Below are 17,333 nucleotides of genomic sequence, written 5' to 3'. Positions count from 1 at the left end.
GGTAAATCCAAAAAGAGTGGTTCAAAACACCACCAATGAAGTCCCATTGACCTGCTGATGCAGGTGACTTCCGATTTCTATGGGACTTCACACACGATGCGTCAGGACAGAAGATGCATTCATTCAAAGGCGGGCATTATTTCTTTGCACACAAAAGCTTTGAGCCATCAGTAGGCCAGATTAAAAAGCAACCCCTGAAAACTGAAAGGACAGCACACACCAGCAAATCGCTAATCCCTCCGACTTCTTGTGATTGGGGGGGTAGACCGAGGGGTCCCTGAGGAGAGCGGCAGCAGCAGCAGATTGGCAATGGTTCAGTTAGCAGCACTGTTCCTGAGAGCACAACCTGAACTTTGTGTCAACCGCACTCCTTTGATCTGAAAACTCTCTCACTCTCAACCTCTGGCGCCTCTGCAGCACTGAAACGGGTTAACTGGTTCATCATCAAGGAAACCATTCTCAGGGAGGGCCTCTTCTACAGCCCTACTCGTGGTTGTTGAGATTTTAATCTTCAGCTCTCACGTGGCCAAGACCAAAACAAAAAAGGGCAACAGAGCCAAGTTTGAACCGCAACGCAACGCTTAATTAAAGCAGTGGTGATGGATTGCATATGGAATACTGTTCACACTTTCCGCTGGTCTCAGCAATATACCTGCATAGGTTAAGTGTTGCCGTTTGACGCTTACGATGCTGCCAAAGTTGGAGTAGGGTCTGCATTAGAAAACAGGAAAGTGGAAACTCAGTGGAGGGCTGGATGAACACTGCGGTGCTCGGAGGCTGAGTGACTAGACAGACGGACGTGCAGACGAACACACAGACACAAAGAGCAACAAGCAACCCTTCAATAGCTCAACACACACCGTTCTCTCCCTTCGAAACACCTTTTTTGTAATACAGCTGCTCCATCACCAGATCTAGGGCATACACCGAAAACAAAATAACACCATTCAGAGCATTAAAGCATAGCTGTGGGAACATTGATGGTAAGGCAGAGGTTGCAGCATAACAGACTTTTTCAAATAACACTGAATCACCTGTTGTTGTTGTTGTTGTTGTTGTTGTTGTTGTGGTCGGGCTGTGACTGAGAGAATTCCATTTGGAGCTGCTGATCCCGCTGCTGCTGGGCTGTCTGCCGAGGCTCAGACTCAGACGAGGGACAGTCTGCTTGTTGCCGTTCTTATCCACCATCTCCGTGGCGACGGTGGGTCCGTCTCCGCCCTCCCCGTCGGGGCTCACGTCCTTGTCCGACAGCAGCAGGATCCTGTGGTTGAGCGGCGGGCTGGCCCGTGCAGAGGCCGACAGAGGGGAGAGCACGGGGGACATGCTCTGCAGGTTGCTGGAGGCCGGGAAGGAGGTGTTGAAAACCCCAGCGAGGGACGGAGACAGAGGGCTCTTCTTGGTGTGGGACGGAGCAGGGGAGTACTGCTCCGTGGTGTGGGAGAGGGGCAAACGGAGCCCGTCTGAAGGCTTCAGCCCCGAGTGGTGGCCGATGCTTCCTCCGTGACCTTTGGTGGCTTCCCTCCATTCCCCGTAGGTCTGCTGCTGGACCCCGGCGCTGGAGGTCCTGCGGTGGACATGCCGCAGCGTCCCGTCCGCGTCCTGCACCTTGGCCACCACCAGGACGCCCGGGTCCCTCCGGTGTATCTCGCCGTACAGCTGGTGAGCCGTCTTCATCTCCGCCGAGCCGTCCGGCGACTGATCCTCCTCCCCCTTAGAGTCAAACCTCCTCAAGGGACGGAGGTTGCTCCCGCTCTCCCTCCGGCTCAGCCCTTCCAGCAGGCCGGTGGATGGAGACTGCAAGCCCAGACAGAAATCACTGTCCAGTTCCGAGAGGCCGTTGCAAAAGTCCAGCTGGGGGTCAAAGTTGGGGTTGTCCTCCATCCAGCCCTGCACCTCAACGTGGCGGTTATTCTCCAGCATGACCTCTTCCAAAGACGGGATGGAGTTGCTGGCTTGCCTGATGTAGGAGCCTGCCGTCCCGCGGTTATCGGAGACAAGCGCCTGGATCCTCGTGATGCTGTCCTCCCTCTCCGGAACGGAGGGGAGAGGTTCGACGGTGGAAGATCTGCGTCGGCCTTTCCTCTTCGTCTTGCCCTGCGTGGCATCCTCCGCACCGTCTGGCTTCTTGCCCCCAATCTTCTTGAACTTCCTCCCCTTGGACGGGGCCTTCTTGCTCTCCACGGCCACAGCCAGCAGGTGCTTGTAGTTGCTGTTGGCGAGAGCCGGATCCGTGAGGTCCACTTCGTTGCCGTCTAAGTAATCCTGGAGTTTCCCCTCCTGGTTGCCCATCCTGACTCGGCTGGCGCAGTCTCCGCAGAGTGACAGGAGATTGGCCAGAAGCTGACGGTGCTGCACTGCCAGCCGGCAGAGCTCAGCAACAGCCTCCTTTGTCGAGCGAGGCGGCTGAGGGTTGAGGAGGAGTTCTTCCGAGGAGCCAGATGAAGAGTGTCCGCTTTGTTTAGACTCAGTGAGATCCTGCTCTGCCTGGTCACGGTCATTACAGGGCCTTCCCCGGGGAGGGGCACGGCTCCGGTACGTAAATCCAGGGGCCCACCTCTTGGGCGCGTACAGCTTGATGAGGATAAGTTCACTTATGGGAGGGTAGAGAGGCACGACAGTGTGTTTGCCCTCCATCATTCGAGAGCTTCTAATCAGCGAGGCGGCCCAGTCGAGTGCTTGAGGCCCACATGGTGAAGATGGGTGAGGGGGACTGCAGAGGAAGTCCTCAAAAGTCTTCTGCCCATCAAACTGCCTGTCAAATAGAGACTAGATGTTAGCCAATATTAAACTGACCCATTATTTCTCTCTCCCTCCCTATATATATATATATATATATAAATAAATGAGGATTAGTTTGCAAAAATGTGCAAGTGTTTGTTAAAGAAAACAACATTCATACAAAAGGTGCCATGTAGCTTAAATTGAGCATTGTAGTGTGTTGAGTCTGCATTTTTTTATGGAACTTGCCAAAATGGCTCCATCTGACTGCTTACGTTAAGTTTGGGTTAAATATTTTAGCAGATCACTTAACTGTTTACATCATAACATTACCCCGTGGCTGGTAGCCTAGATAGCCCAGGCGTAGCGATGCATGCATCCATTCGGTAAGATTAAGGATGAAAAGGCTTTAAGGCTACTGCACAATTAAAAAACAAAACGTGCATGCAATGATATATTGAAAATCTATAGTATAAAAACTGTGCTGTATATTTGGGGCTATTTTCTTTTCTCAAATACTAACCTGCATTTATTCAAGTGAAAGGTGACGCCCCTCTAATTGAACCTTAAGTGGGTAAAAATATTAGTTTTGAACGATGCGGCTTACCTTTTTTCACAGCAAACAACATTCCTCTTTTTCATGTTTACTGCAGGCAGGCAGCCGGTGCTGCTCTCCGCTGCCTCCGTAGAGGACGGCACTAATCCCAACGTGACTGGCAGAAGTGGCGGCCAATCGACATGCTCACCGTTTATTTGACGCACTATGATTGGTCTCATGTCTCGAGTTAAACCTTCCCATTCTGAGTCAGTGCAGCTGCTGCTCCGTCCAGGTAGGCCCCACGTGCACGCGCACGATGGAGAAGATGCGTCAGTCGGACGTAGATTATTCACGTTTATCAGGGCTTTTTTACTGTTTTTAATATACCAAAATAAAACTAGCATTAACTGCAGGATACATCGTTGAAAATACCCGAGTAAAATGCTAAGATTTGAGAACAGCTATTTTGCACGCATTGGTGACAGTTTATTGTGAAATTGTGTCATCTAGTGGCAAAATTCTGTATGATTATGACATAACGTCACCTCCAAGGGCCTTATTCTGCTTGAGTCAAATTTATATATTTTCTGTTTTTCAGCATTGATTTACAAAACGTGAACACAGAAACTGTTTAAGAAATTATGTAAGAATGGTAAAATCCATGTTAAGTAAATAGTTATATTAGTTATATTGTCATGGTTGCTTGTTGCTATTGAAAATGGTCTATTTGTCTGTGTTCTGACAGTTGAGAAGTGTGTTACCAAACTAACGTATAGCGCCACAGAGGTGAAGGAGGTCTAGAGCTAGAAAAATACAGAAAATAAAGTTCAGAGAGGCAAACAGATGACACTGAATGAAGTGATCAGTCAATAAAAAGTACCACTGCTGACATGGACACAGATGAGGAAGGAGACTGGTTACCCATGCCTTTGAACAGGGAAAATTATCCTGCAGGTGATGCTTGATGTTCCAGCCAAACAATAAAATGTTGTTGAATGGTTGCTGAAAATGATTCTGTTAAATTGTTACCAACGCTTTGATTGCTTATTTATTTTTTACTAATTTACTTTTGACTATTTATTGTAAGGGTATTTTACCAGGCAGAGTAAGCTTCTTAAAAGAGAATCGGTCAACAATCAAAGCTCATAGTCTTACAGTTACTCGAAATATGTCATTTCTGAGACATGCAGACATTTTTGGAAGAGAATTGATACACCTACAACTGGTTCAGATATGTAATTCCCTGTCTCAGATTATTGTATAAAAGAGGGGTAGTGAATGATTCGCTAGTAGATGAGCTCTAATGGCACAATTGGATCGGGGAATCCAACATAGGTTCTTGAAATGCAACATTGCTCAACGTCTTGAACAAATCCGTCTCTCTTCTGCTCTTTTCATCTCTCTCACATTACTCTAAAGCCGTGCTTACTAGTGATGGGAATTTCGGCTCTTTTTAGGGAGTTGGATCATTTGGATCAACTCATCAACAAGACTAGGCTCGTTCGGCTCCCAAACGGATCTTACCACCTATACCTTTTATAATTCAGCCAAATGTAGCCCGTTTTGACTTATGATTTGTATGTGTCGTGCAGGCCTATATATCACTTAAATTATTCAATACATCCTATTATTATTCAAAAGCAAAAATTACATTTTTTATTATCAATAAATTGCTGTAGCTGATTGTTTTCATTGCATATGAGCGCAACGCGCATTCCCGCCCCTCGCTGCTTGCTTAAGGGTATGATCCTTGTCTATCCCCACTTTATTGGTTGCATGCATGCACGTGACAGTCAGCCACTGCACATAGCATGCACGGAGCCCCGTAGCGCAGAGATCTTCATATCATTCTGCCTAGGCAAACTTTATATATATATATAAAATCAAATAAAAGAAACGACTTGCGGTCGGGAGCCGACTCCCATCGTTCACTTAAAAGAGCCGGCTCTTTGAACTGCCTCGTTCGTGACCGACCCATCACTAGTGCCTATAGCTATTTATTTACTAGTTTAAAGCCGACACCAGGATATACCACAAGGTGTCATATTCCCCCTGTGAAATAAATACATACGAAATACACAAATATTAACCTGCTAATTAATTCCCTGTTAAATCATGTTGGTTGTGTGTTTTTCCAGCACTGAGACCACCTATCACTCCGACATTCACTGTGTTCTGTGTCTTGCATTGCCTAGCAACCATTCTCAGCCCCATGAAGCACAAAATAGAAACCCATTGACGCATGATCACTGCCAGTCTCGTAAGAGATTCAAGAGAATTAAAAGTATCTCAATATCATTTATCAGGGAGAGATGTATCATACTGAAACTTAAATGGTGTGTTTTTGTGCCAGTGAGACAAAGTTAATGAACAAACTTGGTTCAAGTGAAAATATTCCACATAATCAACACCATGATTACAATGCAGATCCAGAATAAAAAATCTGGCCTTCTTGCTAAATTTTAATAACCAGTTCCTAATCCCTTTTTTTTGTAAAGCACTTGTAATAAATACGATATGAATATAATAGATACTATGATTATTCTTATAGGAGATTACAGAGTAAAGGTCAATTATTCAATTTTATCCCAATTATCTAATATTCAAACACAATGCTCTGTCTCCAGAAATAGCCAACACTCTATGGTAATGTTTATCCTTTCCCATGTGATCGGACTCCCATGTGATGCTGGGGAGGGGGGCTATTTGAAAAGAAAAGGGGCCTGAGAGGAGAATGTGGTTGATGAGGGGGTGGATGTGTGTTAGTTTGTGTGAGACAAGAGAGGGATAGAGAAGCACAGAGTGCAGCAACAGTGCGTAAAGTGCATCGCAGACTCACCAAGGAGGCAGCTGACAAATGATGAAGGTAAGAATTAAACATTTGTCTTCTGAATTTTCATTAAAAACCTTGTTACAGTGATAAGTGTCCATCTTTGAACCGGTTTGTAGATGGACGGGCCATTTGAAGAATATTTTCTTGAAAGAAACAACTTTCACCCCCTATGGGCCTCTTGATTACACATGCGATTTGGTGACCCACAAGGTGGGTATTGTTCGCCAGTGTTGGTTAGTTTGTTAGAGCCTGGTTAGTTTGTTATCACAAGGGGTACAGGGATTCCTTCCACCAGAGAAACAAGAGAAGCAATCAGGCAAGGAGCCAACATCATTTTATGCAAAAAATGTAATTCACTGCTCGATAATGTCAAAAATTAATATTGTACTATTTACACTTTTCTCCAAAGCTACTTCCAGTAATTACTATTACCTGAGTATTGCAAAAATATTCCTATATACAGTTTCAAAATCGAAATCATACGATACAATTTAGCAGGAGCAGAGGCTGAACTCATTATCGTTAGATAAATTTATAAAATGTTGTTGAATGGAAATACTCAAAGCTTGTTAAATAATTATCTGTGCTCAAGACTCAAACCAATAATTGACAGACAGTAAGTATGCCAATATGCTGGTGTGGATTTCTCTTATATTCTCAGTGTTTGGAACAATGTACATCATGTGTCAGTTTCAAGAGTATTCTCTCAAAACAGTTATTTGAAAGTCAAATAATCTGTTTGTTTTTTTTGAACATTTATGCCTGAATTGGCTCCAGTTAAAGTCCTCAGTCCTCAGTCCTCATGTTTGTATTCATAAAATCTAGGGTAAACCCACACTACTGTAGACATCCAGGATGAGTGCAATCAGCAACCTGACACAGCAAGCAGCCTTGGAAAGCAGCAGCCTCTACAATGGATCGAAGGGGTCTTACAATGGGAGCAGTGGTTTCCAGAACCCCTTCTCACCCACTATGGACAAAGCCATCAATGGCTTCACCATCATCATCCTCTTCATCACGATGGTGTCTCTTGGGTGCACCATGGAAGTGGCCAAGATCAAGGACCACATCTTCAAGCCAAAGGGGGTTGCCATTGCAGTGGTGGCTCAGTTCGGCATCATGCCGCTGACTGCCTTTTGCCTGGCCACCGTCTTCAAGCTGGAGCAGATTGAGGTCCTGACTGTGTTGATCTGTGGGTGTTGCCCAGGGGGGAACCTGTCCAACATTTTCTCTCTGGCACTGAAGGGAGACATGAACCTGAGGTAAATCATTCTCGAATCGTGTTAAATGATTACCTGCTTTTTTCATTAACTGCAAATACAGGACTACAAGCCGAAACTTGAACCTGAAAGTGTTCAGCGTTCCATACCTGATTTCTGTCCTTTTTTCCCCATGTGTTTCGTTTCAGTATTGTCATGACCACATTCTCGACGATCGCTGCCCTGGGAATGATGCCCCTCCTGCTACTCATCTACAGCCAGGGCTTGGGCAGTCTGCAGAACGCTGTACCATACACAGGCATCACCATCGCCCTCCTCATGACCCTTGTTCCCTGTGGCTTCGGCATCACCCTCAATCATTACAAGCCCAAATACTCAGCCGTGGTGATCAAGGTGGGCCCTTCCTTCCTTCTGAACTCAGACATTAGTTAACTCCACCAAGGAGGTTGTGTTCTCGCCACGCCTTGTGTGTCTGTACTTCTGTGTATCTGTGTGGGAAACTGCGCCGGCAACCAGAAGTCTCAGAAGATGATTTTGAACATAAGATGAACAGATTGATTTCTGCAGTGGACTGTCTCCAACATGGGTTTGATTCTAAACCTTTACAAACTCTTTGTCGAAGGCTGTTGATGGCCAGACAGGAAGTTTTAGCTTGTTTTCCCAGCTGCTAGGAGAAACATTGAGTTGGTTTGCTCTTTGGATGGCATATCTTTTATAAGACCAACCATACTGCTGGAACAGGGTGATGGCATTTCAGCTGAGTCTTCCATTCAGTGTGAACTGAAAAAGCCACCAAGTCATCAAAAGCCATGACAGCATAATCAAAATTCATAAAACCTTTTTGACTCAGTTCTTTAACAGATTGTCGCCCCAAGGAAGTGATTGGTGTAATCAATTCATGGTGAAATAAAGTGAAACGCCATGGACACACAGATAAGGCTTATCTGCCATCAGGTTTAGGATGTTTATCTAAAGGCTGATTTGTGTGACAAGTGTGCGGTATATCTCAAAACCCCATGCTAATTGTGCAATGTCACATGTTAATGAAGATGTTGGGTAACCTCCCCAAGCCAACAATTCTAAAGGGACCTTCTGGGTTGTCATTGGATTCAGCTCGGAGCAGCCAATTGGCTCCCTCAAAGCCAGGCCGACTTCTACTTAGCTGATTCCTTAGCAGAGGTCTTTGCTCTACTGAGCACGTTGCTTAGTTACCCAGTGACTTGTGGTCACATGTTAACATTTGTTTGCATTCTTACCATTGACTTTTCCTTGATGCGATACGTCTCTCATCTGAAGTTCCCTCTTGGTAGGTTGGTCTCAGCATCTGTCTCATTTCCTCGGTGGCCGTCGGCATCATGTCGGGCATCACCATCGGGGGGTCGGTGTGGGTGGTGCTGTCGCCCCAGATCATGTCTGTGGCCGCACTGATGCCGCTGACCGGCTATACGCTCGGTTACGTCATGTCCACCATCTTTAAACAAAACCATCAGTAAGTGAACTTTTTTAATGGAGCTCATTTAACATTTGGGCCATTTTGCTGAATAAGTGTCACATAAAGCAAACTTTATTTTTTTTGGTCAGATGTAGAAGGACTATCTCCATGGAGACAGGCTGCCAGAACATCCAGCTGTGTGCAACCATCTTGAAGGTGGCCTTCTCTCCTGAGGTCATCGGACCCCTGTATCTCTTCCCCCTCATCTATATTGTGTTCCAGGGAGGCGAGGCCCTCGTTTTCATCCTGCTCTTCAGATGTTACGAAGCGCTTAAGCCCAAAATTGAGGGTAAATGTCACAGCTGAACATATTATGCTATCATGTTTTTTTGTTTTTCAATTCCCACCATCTCCAGTGTGAAGCAAGTTCAACCCCTAATCTTTCAAAAGTCTTGCTTCTAATCCATTGACTTTTTTTTGTTTGCTTGTACAGAAAAGACAGTACATCCAAATGTTAACGGTAACATGGAGGAAATTAAAATTCCTTGAAGGAGTTTGCGGTTGGATGTCCCAGGCTGAAGTGCTGCAGAACGATGTGTACAGCGTCATCAATGGAGGGTCGAGGACAAACAGCCTCCTTCCTTCATGTCGTTTACCTCAGGCAGTAACATGACACAGATGTGTGTCATAAGTCTCGAGACACTGCTCTTTAGTACGCATAAATGGAATTTTTATATTGAAACAATCTGATGATTGTTAAATTAATATTGTTATATAGAACTATCTTTTAGGGTAAATGTTTTGCAATATATATCAAGATCATTACAAAAATAAGACTGTGGTGTTTAGTGTAAGATTAGACATGTTTTTATAATAATTATGTTTGCGTGTAAATTTACTTTGAAATATGCAGAGATGTAAAGTTTATTAATAAATTACCATAAGGAGGCCAACTGAAACACATTTGTCTGCGGTATTTTGTGGTATTAAAAATAACAATGAAAACAATAGTAAAATCGACACCTCAAATAATATTTAATTCGAATGAACATAGTATATACAGTTAGAACATAAGTTATTATTTTTACAAATATTAAAATACAATCTTTAAAACAAAAAAAGTCCATTGCTAAATCCAAAAGGAGAGCAAAACGTAAACTTGAATTCTGACATCATACCATAATGTACAATAAGTAATTTGTTTCAGATTTTCCCATAAACATTAAAAGCTGTGATATTACATGCCTGCGGTAGAGTTCCACCCAAGCACTGTGAAAAGATCCTTTTTAGAAAACCTTTTTCCAGGATTGTGGAAGCATAAAAAGAAAAGGAAATAAAAGAACTGTGGCTGATCAACAGCAATCTGGACATAAACACTCGATACTAACCCGATAACCAAGACTTAGCGAGAGCAGCCAGAATAAATTAAGTTTGGACATTTTTCAGGGGCGAGGTGTGTTAAAGCTACACAAAACGATCACAAAAGGCGTCGACGTCAATTCACGTTCATTATGAAAACATCATTCAATTCCAGTGAATTCCTTTTCTTACAGATGCTTGTGCATAGAAGTGAAAAGCTAAGGCCATTGGAAGGGGTATGAATGTAAACGGTAGAGAGGTCCTAGGGCCCCAGGTCTACTGGGCTAAAGGACCAGACGACTCACTAGATGGCTAAATCCAGTCTACGCGCATCTCAGTCTTCAGAATCCTGTGACTCTGGACATAATGGAGGGGAAAATAAAAACAGATTTAAAGAATGTGTGCTTGGGTATGACAGTCCCGGGGTCGGCTTGGCAGGCCTTCATGCATCATTCCTGGTGCACGTGTAGTGTGTGATGTGATAACCACCAGGTTAACAACGTACAATGGGCAAGACATAGTGGCGAGATGGATCCCTCTCTAAATATATACCTTGCTGCTCCGTCACGGGGCTCTCTCTCTTTTTTTTCTTTTGCTGCTAAATCCCAAGCTAAGCCAAAATGACCAAAAGATCAAACTTATGCATTTGAGTCAGACATACACGCAAGGATTCCTATAAAATGTTGAAGCATATACGTATGTACAATGTGGAATCCCATCCCTCTAGGAGGGCTGGGGGGGGGGGGATTCTGAGAGTCAAGCAGCCTGTTTGAGCCGGTGCGTCGCGCGGTCAGATGGGGGGGGGGGGGGGGGGGGGGGGGGGGGTCTTCTGTGTTGACAGCTGCCGTCGTCTTGCTTAACGCCACAGTGTGGGGAAGCAGCACCAACGGCACCATGCAGTCTCTGATGTGTTCGGGCACTGCGTCCGGTCGGTCTCAGGCCTCCTTCAACAAAGGCATATCTGCGGAGGGGGACAGACAGAGAACCACACATTCAATAGCATCCTTCAACAACAACAACCATAACAACAACAGCAGCTTAGCAGAGCGAGCGAGCGGTTCCGGGCCCTTACCATCGGAGAAGTCCATATCCGAGTCCACCAGGGACAGGCTGTGTTGCTCCCTGCTGGTGGGGGGCTTGTTATGGTGGGAGGGGGCCGCGCCGGCGGCCCCTGCGTGGTGCTCCAGGGCCCAGCAGGACGACGAGGGGGACGGCGTGGAGGAGGAGCAGGAGGAGGAGGAGAAGGAGGGCGGTAAAGTGTGGACCACCGCCATCTCCGAGTGCTGGTGGGACGAGGGTCTGGAGGGGCCCGCCTCCGGACTCTGCTCGCCCTCCGACAGCACGATCTGCACCCGGGATTCGGGACCGCCGGGGGCCGGGGTGGGGGGCCCTCCGCCGTTCACCGCCTCCTCGTAGGAGGGCAGGGTCACCTGGACGCCCTCCACCATGATGGACACGGGCTGCCCCGTCACTCCCTGATCCCGGCTGGCCAAGAGAACACAACAAACCTTTACTGTGAGGTTACGTGACGACACTCTACATTAACCACCCAACCGGCGCCTGACCCGGCATACGGTCTGAACCCGGACGATCCGAGTTGAGAAGCGCCCGGGGAAGGGAGGACTGGCGACAGCGCTCACCGGTGGAAGGACTTGAGCCTGGGCTGCAGCAGCACAAACAGCACCACCAGCAGCAGGACCAGAGCCACAGAGCTCGCCGTAGACGCCACGATGGACAGCGTGGGCATCCCCAGTGGCAGCTTTGGATCGCGGTCTGTGGGGGCGGCACGGACATGGGAGTAAACAAACAGGATTCCTAATGCCATTATACTAATGAAAATAATAATATCTCATTTATCTAGCACCTTTCACTCTCAGTGAAAATCTCCTGGTGCTGTTACAGTGCATTAAAGACACTAAAAACAATAAAAACGACAGCAGGGGAAAAACTAGATAAACTAGCTCAATGAAAAGCCTTGGGACAAACAAAAAAGGAAACATTATGGCAGTGATTTTGCTTTAATACAAATAGCACACTGTGTAAAAGCAAAGCACAGATGTAACGAACAACAAAAAATCTGTTGCACACAAGAGATCGATGATAAATAACTGCTAGCGTGTAGGGCCAAAGTGCCAAACTTTATAGTCACCGTTTATTACCTGCTCGGGCCGGCGTGAACTACCTAAGCGGCAGCCATAATGAAATAACCAGTGTGTTGGGGCTTTACTTATTTTTCACCAAAGGGGGGCCTGACAAAAAAGGTCCGGGAGCCACTGCCTTAGGTGGTCTGTTAACAACACCAACAGCCGACCCACCGAACAACAGCCAACCAGCCCGCCAGACATAACCCAAACTGCAGTGTGTTGCCCCCCCCGCTGTCCCCCGTTTACCTCCATCCATCAGGCAGCTGATCTGCATGGGGTCGTCCCACTCCCCGTTCAGGCAGGTCAGGTACTTGTAGTCCCCCTTGAGGATGAAGCCCTCGTCACAGAAGTACTCGATGACGGTGGCGTGGGAGAGGCTGCGGCAGGGCGCGGGGTGGCAGGTATAGCCCCCGTTCTCCGGCTCGTAGGGGGGGAGGCACACTGTTCGCGGATCGACAGATTCCTCATTAGAGAGACTCTTACTCTGGGACCCTGTGTTCCGGAAAGCAGGCAGGATGATGGAACCATGGAGAGCGTCTCTGCTGGCCGCACTAGTGCATCCGTTAACCATGACGTTTGTCCAACACACAACGCATTTAGCCTGAGCGTGAACAATAGCAATGTCTTACTTTCATCATTTTGTCATCAATGTACTGCTTTGTGTCATTACATTTGTGGCAGGCATGCTCACGCTAAATGCCATCCAGCAGAATTAATGATATCGGGAACGGCTGTTTATGTGACGCCAGGAGAGACGGACACACTGGGTTGATCACCCAGACTGGGCCTAGCGTTGTCCTTTAAGGGTCACGGGGCGCTGGTGAATTTACCGTCACTCCGGATGCAGCGAGGCGGCTCCGACGACCAGTGGCCCAGCGGGCTGCAGGTGAGCAGGCTGGCTCCCTCCACCAGGAAGCCCGAGTCACAGCTGTACTGCAGCACCGTGCCCACGGGGAAGGAGCCCCGGTTGCTCTCGCTCAGGTTGGTGGAGCCGTGCTGCACCATGACCGGCCTCACACACACTAGGGGGAGGGGAAGAGGAAGGGGTTACACACCACTAGGTCACACCAAAATAGTTTAGAAATACTGTTCGAATGATTAATCAATACCATCAAAAAATACAGACTTTCTATTCAACTAGTTTCTGACATCTTATGAATAAATATATTATGTTGATAATAATTCTGTCAAAATTTTGAAGAAGTATACATAAATAAATAGTCCAAAATAAATTTGCCGTTACATTGTGATATGAACATCCTTAATGTACCGACAGTGATATATTATTGTTTCTCTTCCTTCTGACAAATTAACTCATGTAAGTCGTTTGGATGAAAGCGCCTGCTAAATTCCCTAAATGTAAAGGTCATTTTAGAAAGAAATAGGTTTCTTCGCCAACGATTAACAGCTGGCACGGTTCCCAAGCGCTTCACGTTGTTCCACAACATCCTGACATCAAAGCTGAAAGGGACATTTATAGCAGTTTAGTGATGACGTACGTTAGAGTTGGAACCAACCACCAACCTTGGCTGACGCAGCTGACCTGCGTCGACGCGTCCCACTGTCCCTCCTGGCAGGTGACGTATTTGTAGTCCCCCTTGAGGAGGAAGCCCTGGTCGCAGAAGAACTCGATGACGGTTCCGTCTGAGAACCGGCGGCAGGGCGACGGGTGGCAGGTGTAGCCGCCGTTCGCCGGCTCGAAGGGAGTCCGACACACTGATGAGGAGGGGGAGACGAGAGCACAGCATGTATATCAGAACGCACAACAGGGTCCCTCTTTGCCAGGCGAGTATGACAGATTCTTTGTGACCTGAAAACAATAACAACCAAGAAACAAATACTTTGTGTTGCACTGTGGAACCTAGGGCTGTAACGATACACCAACTCACGATTCGGTTTTTATCACGATTTTTGACCCACGGTTCGATACATCCCAAAACCTTTTTTAATTGAGAAAGCATTTTATTTAAACAACACTTATGTAACAATTAACTTAATGTAACATTTAATAAAAAATGCGTCACATGAATGAAGGTCTTCACATGAGACGCAGTTGGAGGATGCTTGCACGTAGTATGCAAAATGCCGGTCAGTGACCTGCATAGGTTTAGTTTTCTGACCATTTTGATGATATGCCGGTCAAATATCCTATTATCGCTTCTTATTAGGCTATGTAGCTTAAATAATGACATAATCAGGCCGTATAGAATGCAACATGCATAATAGCCTAACTTTCAAATAGATATAACTTGAACGTGTGATTCGCAATAACGAGGCAAAATTTTACAAGGTATGTGTGTCCGCGAGAATGGCAGTGTTTGTGTGTGTGTGTGTGTGTGTGTGTGTGTGTGTGTGTGTGTGTGTGTGTGTGTATGTGTGTGTGTGTGTGAGTGACGTCAGCGAGTGAGTGGACGAGCGAGGAGAGCGAGCGGTAGCGTATGTGTTTCAGTCTAGTGAGGAAATGAACGAGTCCGGTTATGTGTAAGAATGAAGTACCTAGCCTGTCAATCCGACAACTTGACCGGAGTGATACAATTTTGTCAGACATTTAATTTGTCTGAACTAAAAGCTCATATCATGTGGCTGGATCTGGACAGGAAGGATAGGAGGAAGGAGGGAGTTAGAAAAGTGTGCAAGCTTCTGCCTTCTCACACTACGAGACAGGTTTGTGGCTCTGAGCATCACAATTTCGGTTTCGATACGCATATAATTACAGCCCTAGCGAAAACCATAATTGCAAAACGCGAAACCGTAACCTTTGTACTCAAATGACCTCTTGTGCTTTGTTAACTACTAACAAATGAAAAAAGCTGCATTTCTTTTCAGGAAGTATAAATCACGAGTGTTTATAAAGTACAGTCAAACTATTGACTTTGATTCATACATCCTCAAAAAGGTGTTCAACTCTATTGCAGGTGGGTCTTAAGCAGGCGAATCTATATCTTATAGAGAAGCAGATGAAACAAACCCAACCCCTCATAACCTAGTATGTTCGCCTTACGGCCACTGTGGACACATCGCGGTGGCTCTGCGGACCAGTGTCCCAGCGGGGTGCAGGTGAGGGTGCTGGGCCCGTCCGCCACGTAGCCGGGGTCACAGCTGTACTGGAGCACGGTCCCTGCGGGGAGGGAACCCCGGTTGCTCTCCGTTAGGTTGACCCAGCTGTTGGGCACCATGTAGGGCCTCACGCACCCTGGGATGGAGAGGGGAGAAAGGGGCGCGACCTGAGAAAAGGTTTTGGGGTTCTCGACTAGAAATCAAGCGGCTATTGTAGCAGCTTCCCGTGTGCCCTGCGTGAGACTCGACACGGCTGCCGTGTTGTCGAGCTGCAAGGAAAACAAGAGCCATGAGAGGAGAGCCACCTGTGTCTAGAACGATAGTTCTGGGTGGTAGAAGACTATACATAAAAATGTAGTTAGAAAGAATAGAAAGAGTAAGTGTAACTCTATGGTCTATATGGAGAAGTTATAAATGGGTCATATTACAATATGCCCCAGGTAATATTGGAACAAGGGAAAGTAGGCAGGACAAGCTATTATACATCTGCTTTGGCAGGGTTGCATTCTGTCTGCCTGTTGACCTTATTTATGGTGTTGTGTGTTTTCTGGGTCAGGCGTGTGGGACTTTTTATTGCTTCCCCTTGGTTGAAGTAAACTTAAGTTAAGCGTTGGAAGAGAGCCTTGTGATGGTGAGAAACTAACCTCCTCAGGTTTGATATGCAATTGTAAACACACCTTTGCAAAACATCTGCTAGCTATTGCCACTCTTTGACCATACTAAAACATACTGGAGGAAAAGGCTATGCTGATCAATCTAAATATTCAAGTAAAATGTAATTTGATTTTTCAACAGAAGTATAAGCAAACGTCCAAGATTTCATGCAGGTTGATTATCTATTAAAGCAAGTTGCCACATTGTGCCAGATGAGACATGAGTCGCATGCATAACTGATGTTTTAATTGATTACTAATGTATAACACAATTTGTATATTTTTTTAATCAGGCAATTCGACAGTTTATCTCACTGGCCCAGTGGTAATAGTGGAATCCATAAAACGTCCAACTGTGTAACTCACCTAAGCCATGTCCAGTCGACAACACTGCGAGAACAACAAGCAGGGAGAAGGGTCGTATGTTGCCAGAAGTGCAGGGCCAATAGGCGTCTGATATTGACTCAACCATTCCATTGCACATCTTTCCTGGCAGACACAAGCCGACCTGGCAAGAACACAGGAGGACTTAACGTAAACAGACATAAACATTAATGCAATGGCGACCAATCCGAAAACCTTGACCCAATGCGGACACCTGCATGACGCATGAATTCTGCATAAACTGGACAGTTGCCAGTGAAATGGGCGTAATTTACGAAGGATCGTTCTTATTTCCTAGTACTTTATCACGGCGACGAAAAAGGATCTTCCGCTTGTTCACAAACAGTTGTATACAGTTTGATTTAGCGCACTGGATTTAGATCGACAAACAGGTGAACGTTTGGTTGAGTTAAAGTTAGACTATGAGCTGTGGTTGTGACCTGGTTGGGAACGGCCGGACTATGCAGCTACACGCCCATTTCCACTGGCTTCCTTGTTGTTGCCCTACAGCCCCACCAGAGAGAACAATGCAACAGTCTAAGGACAGCTATTATAAAACATCACCAACACATGAATGCTCACGCCATTGATATATTCGGAAATATAATACCTGAATACAAGGAAAAACATTTTACCGGGCTGTCATTGTCAGCTTCCCTGTTGGTTAATCCCATATTATCTTAGCTAGCGTGCTAACGGGCTCAATAGCAAAGCAATTCTCGACGGTACTTACCACAACACTGCCTCGTATCCCCCTCAACCTCTTCCACTCTCGCTAAGTGGTCATTCAACACGAGTATAAATCCATCATCAGGTTCACGTAAGGTTTTACTGGAAAACAGGGGCTATACAATTACACCGAAAGGCAGTGTGGCTAAAGTGACAGCTAGCTAGCCTGGTAACCTCTAGCCCGCTAGCCGAAGTGATCGAATCTGAATCCCCAGCTGGACGGGGGGGGGTGGGGTTACGTGACGTGAGGGTTACGTCACGTAACC

At 46.2% G+C, this 17,333-nt stretch overlaps 2 protein-coding genes across 3 annotated transcripts; one reads left to right on the top strand and one right to left on the bottom strand.

Annotated features, from left to right (window-relative positions):
* Nucleotides 1-6,944: 6,944 nt before the first annotated feature.
* On the top strand, nucleotides 6,945-9,290 carry LOC307086929 (hepatic sodium/bile acid cotransporter-like; the record flags this gene model as incomplete). Its single annotated transcript, XM_079752275.1, has 5 exons — nucleotides 6,945-7,351; nucleotides 7,498-7,702; nucleotides 8,620-8,798; nucleotides 8,891-9,090; nucleotides 9,235-9,290. 5 exons carry the CDS (start codon nucleotides 6,945-6,947, stop codon nucleotides 9,288-9,290), a joined length of 1,047 nt encoding a protein of 348 aa, XP_079608401.1.
* Nucleotides 9,291-9,751: 461 nt separating this feature from the next.
* LOC307086984 (sushi domain-containing protein 4-like) lies at nucleotides 9,752-17,257 on the bottom strand. Of its 2 annotated transcripts, none has more exons than XM_079752344.1 (9): nucleotides 17,072-17,257; nucleotides 16,321-16,462; nucleotides 15,246-15,437; nucleotides 13,769-13,960; nucleotides 13,075-13,266; nucleotides 12,491-12,736; nucleotides 11,741-11,873; nucleotides 11,173-11,585; nucleotides 9,752-11,061 (listed from the first exon to the last, which is right to left on the bottom strand). In XM_079752344.1, the coding sequence occupies exons 2-9, from the start codon at nucleotides 16,436-16,438 to the stop codon at nucleotides 11,036-11,038; spliced, it is 1,512 nt and encodes a 503-aa protein (XP_079608470.1). In that variant the 5' UTR covers nucleotides 16,439-16,462; nucleotides 17,072-17,257; the 3' UTR covers nucleotides 9,752-11,035. The 2 variants fall into 2 exon arrangements, with proteins under 2 accessions (XP_079608470.1, XP_079608471.1); XM_079752345.1 differs by having other exon boundaries at nucleotides 12,491-12,685.
* Nucleotides 17,258-17,333: the final 76 nt, after the last annotated feature.

This window comes from Pollachius pollachius (genome assembly GCF_949987615.1).
Source record: "Pollachius pollachius genome assembly, chromosome: 15".
Classification (NCBI taxonomy): domain Eukaryota; kingdom Metazoa; phylum Chordata; class Actinopteri; order Gadiformes; family Gadidae; genus Pollachius; species Pollachius pollachius.
The sequence above is the reverse complement of the archived record's forward strand: the minus strand, read 5'-3'. Positions and strand labels throughout refer to the sequence as shown.

Excerpts from the sequence above, each read along its gene's own strand:
- LOC307086984 (XM_079752344.1), bottom strand. The coding sequence starts at position 16,438 with ATGTGCAATGGAATGGTTGAGTCAATATCAGACGCCTATTGGCCCTGC. Across the intron at positions 13,267-13,768 it reads GGTCAGCTGCGTCAGCCAAG|TGTGTGTGAGGCCGGTCATG; the intron begins GTTGGTGGTTGG and ends CCCTCCCCCTAG. Across the intron at positions 11,586-11,740 it reads AGGCTCAAGTCCTTCCACCG|CCGGGATCAGGGAGTGACGG; the intron begins GTGAGCGCTGTC and ends TCTCTTGGCCAG.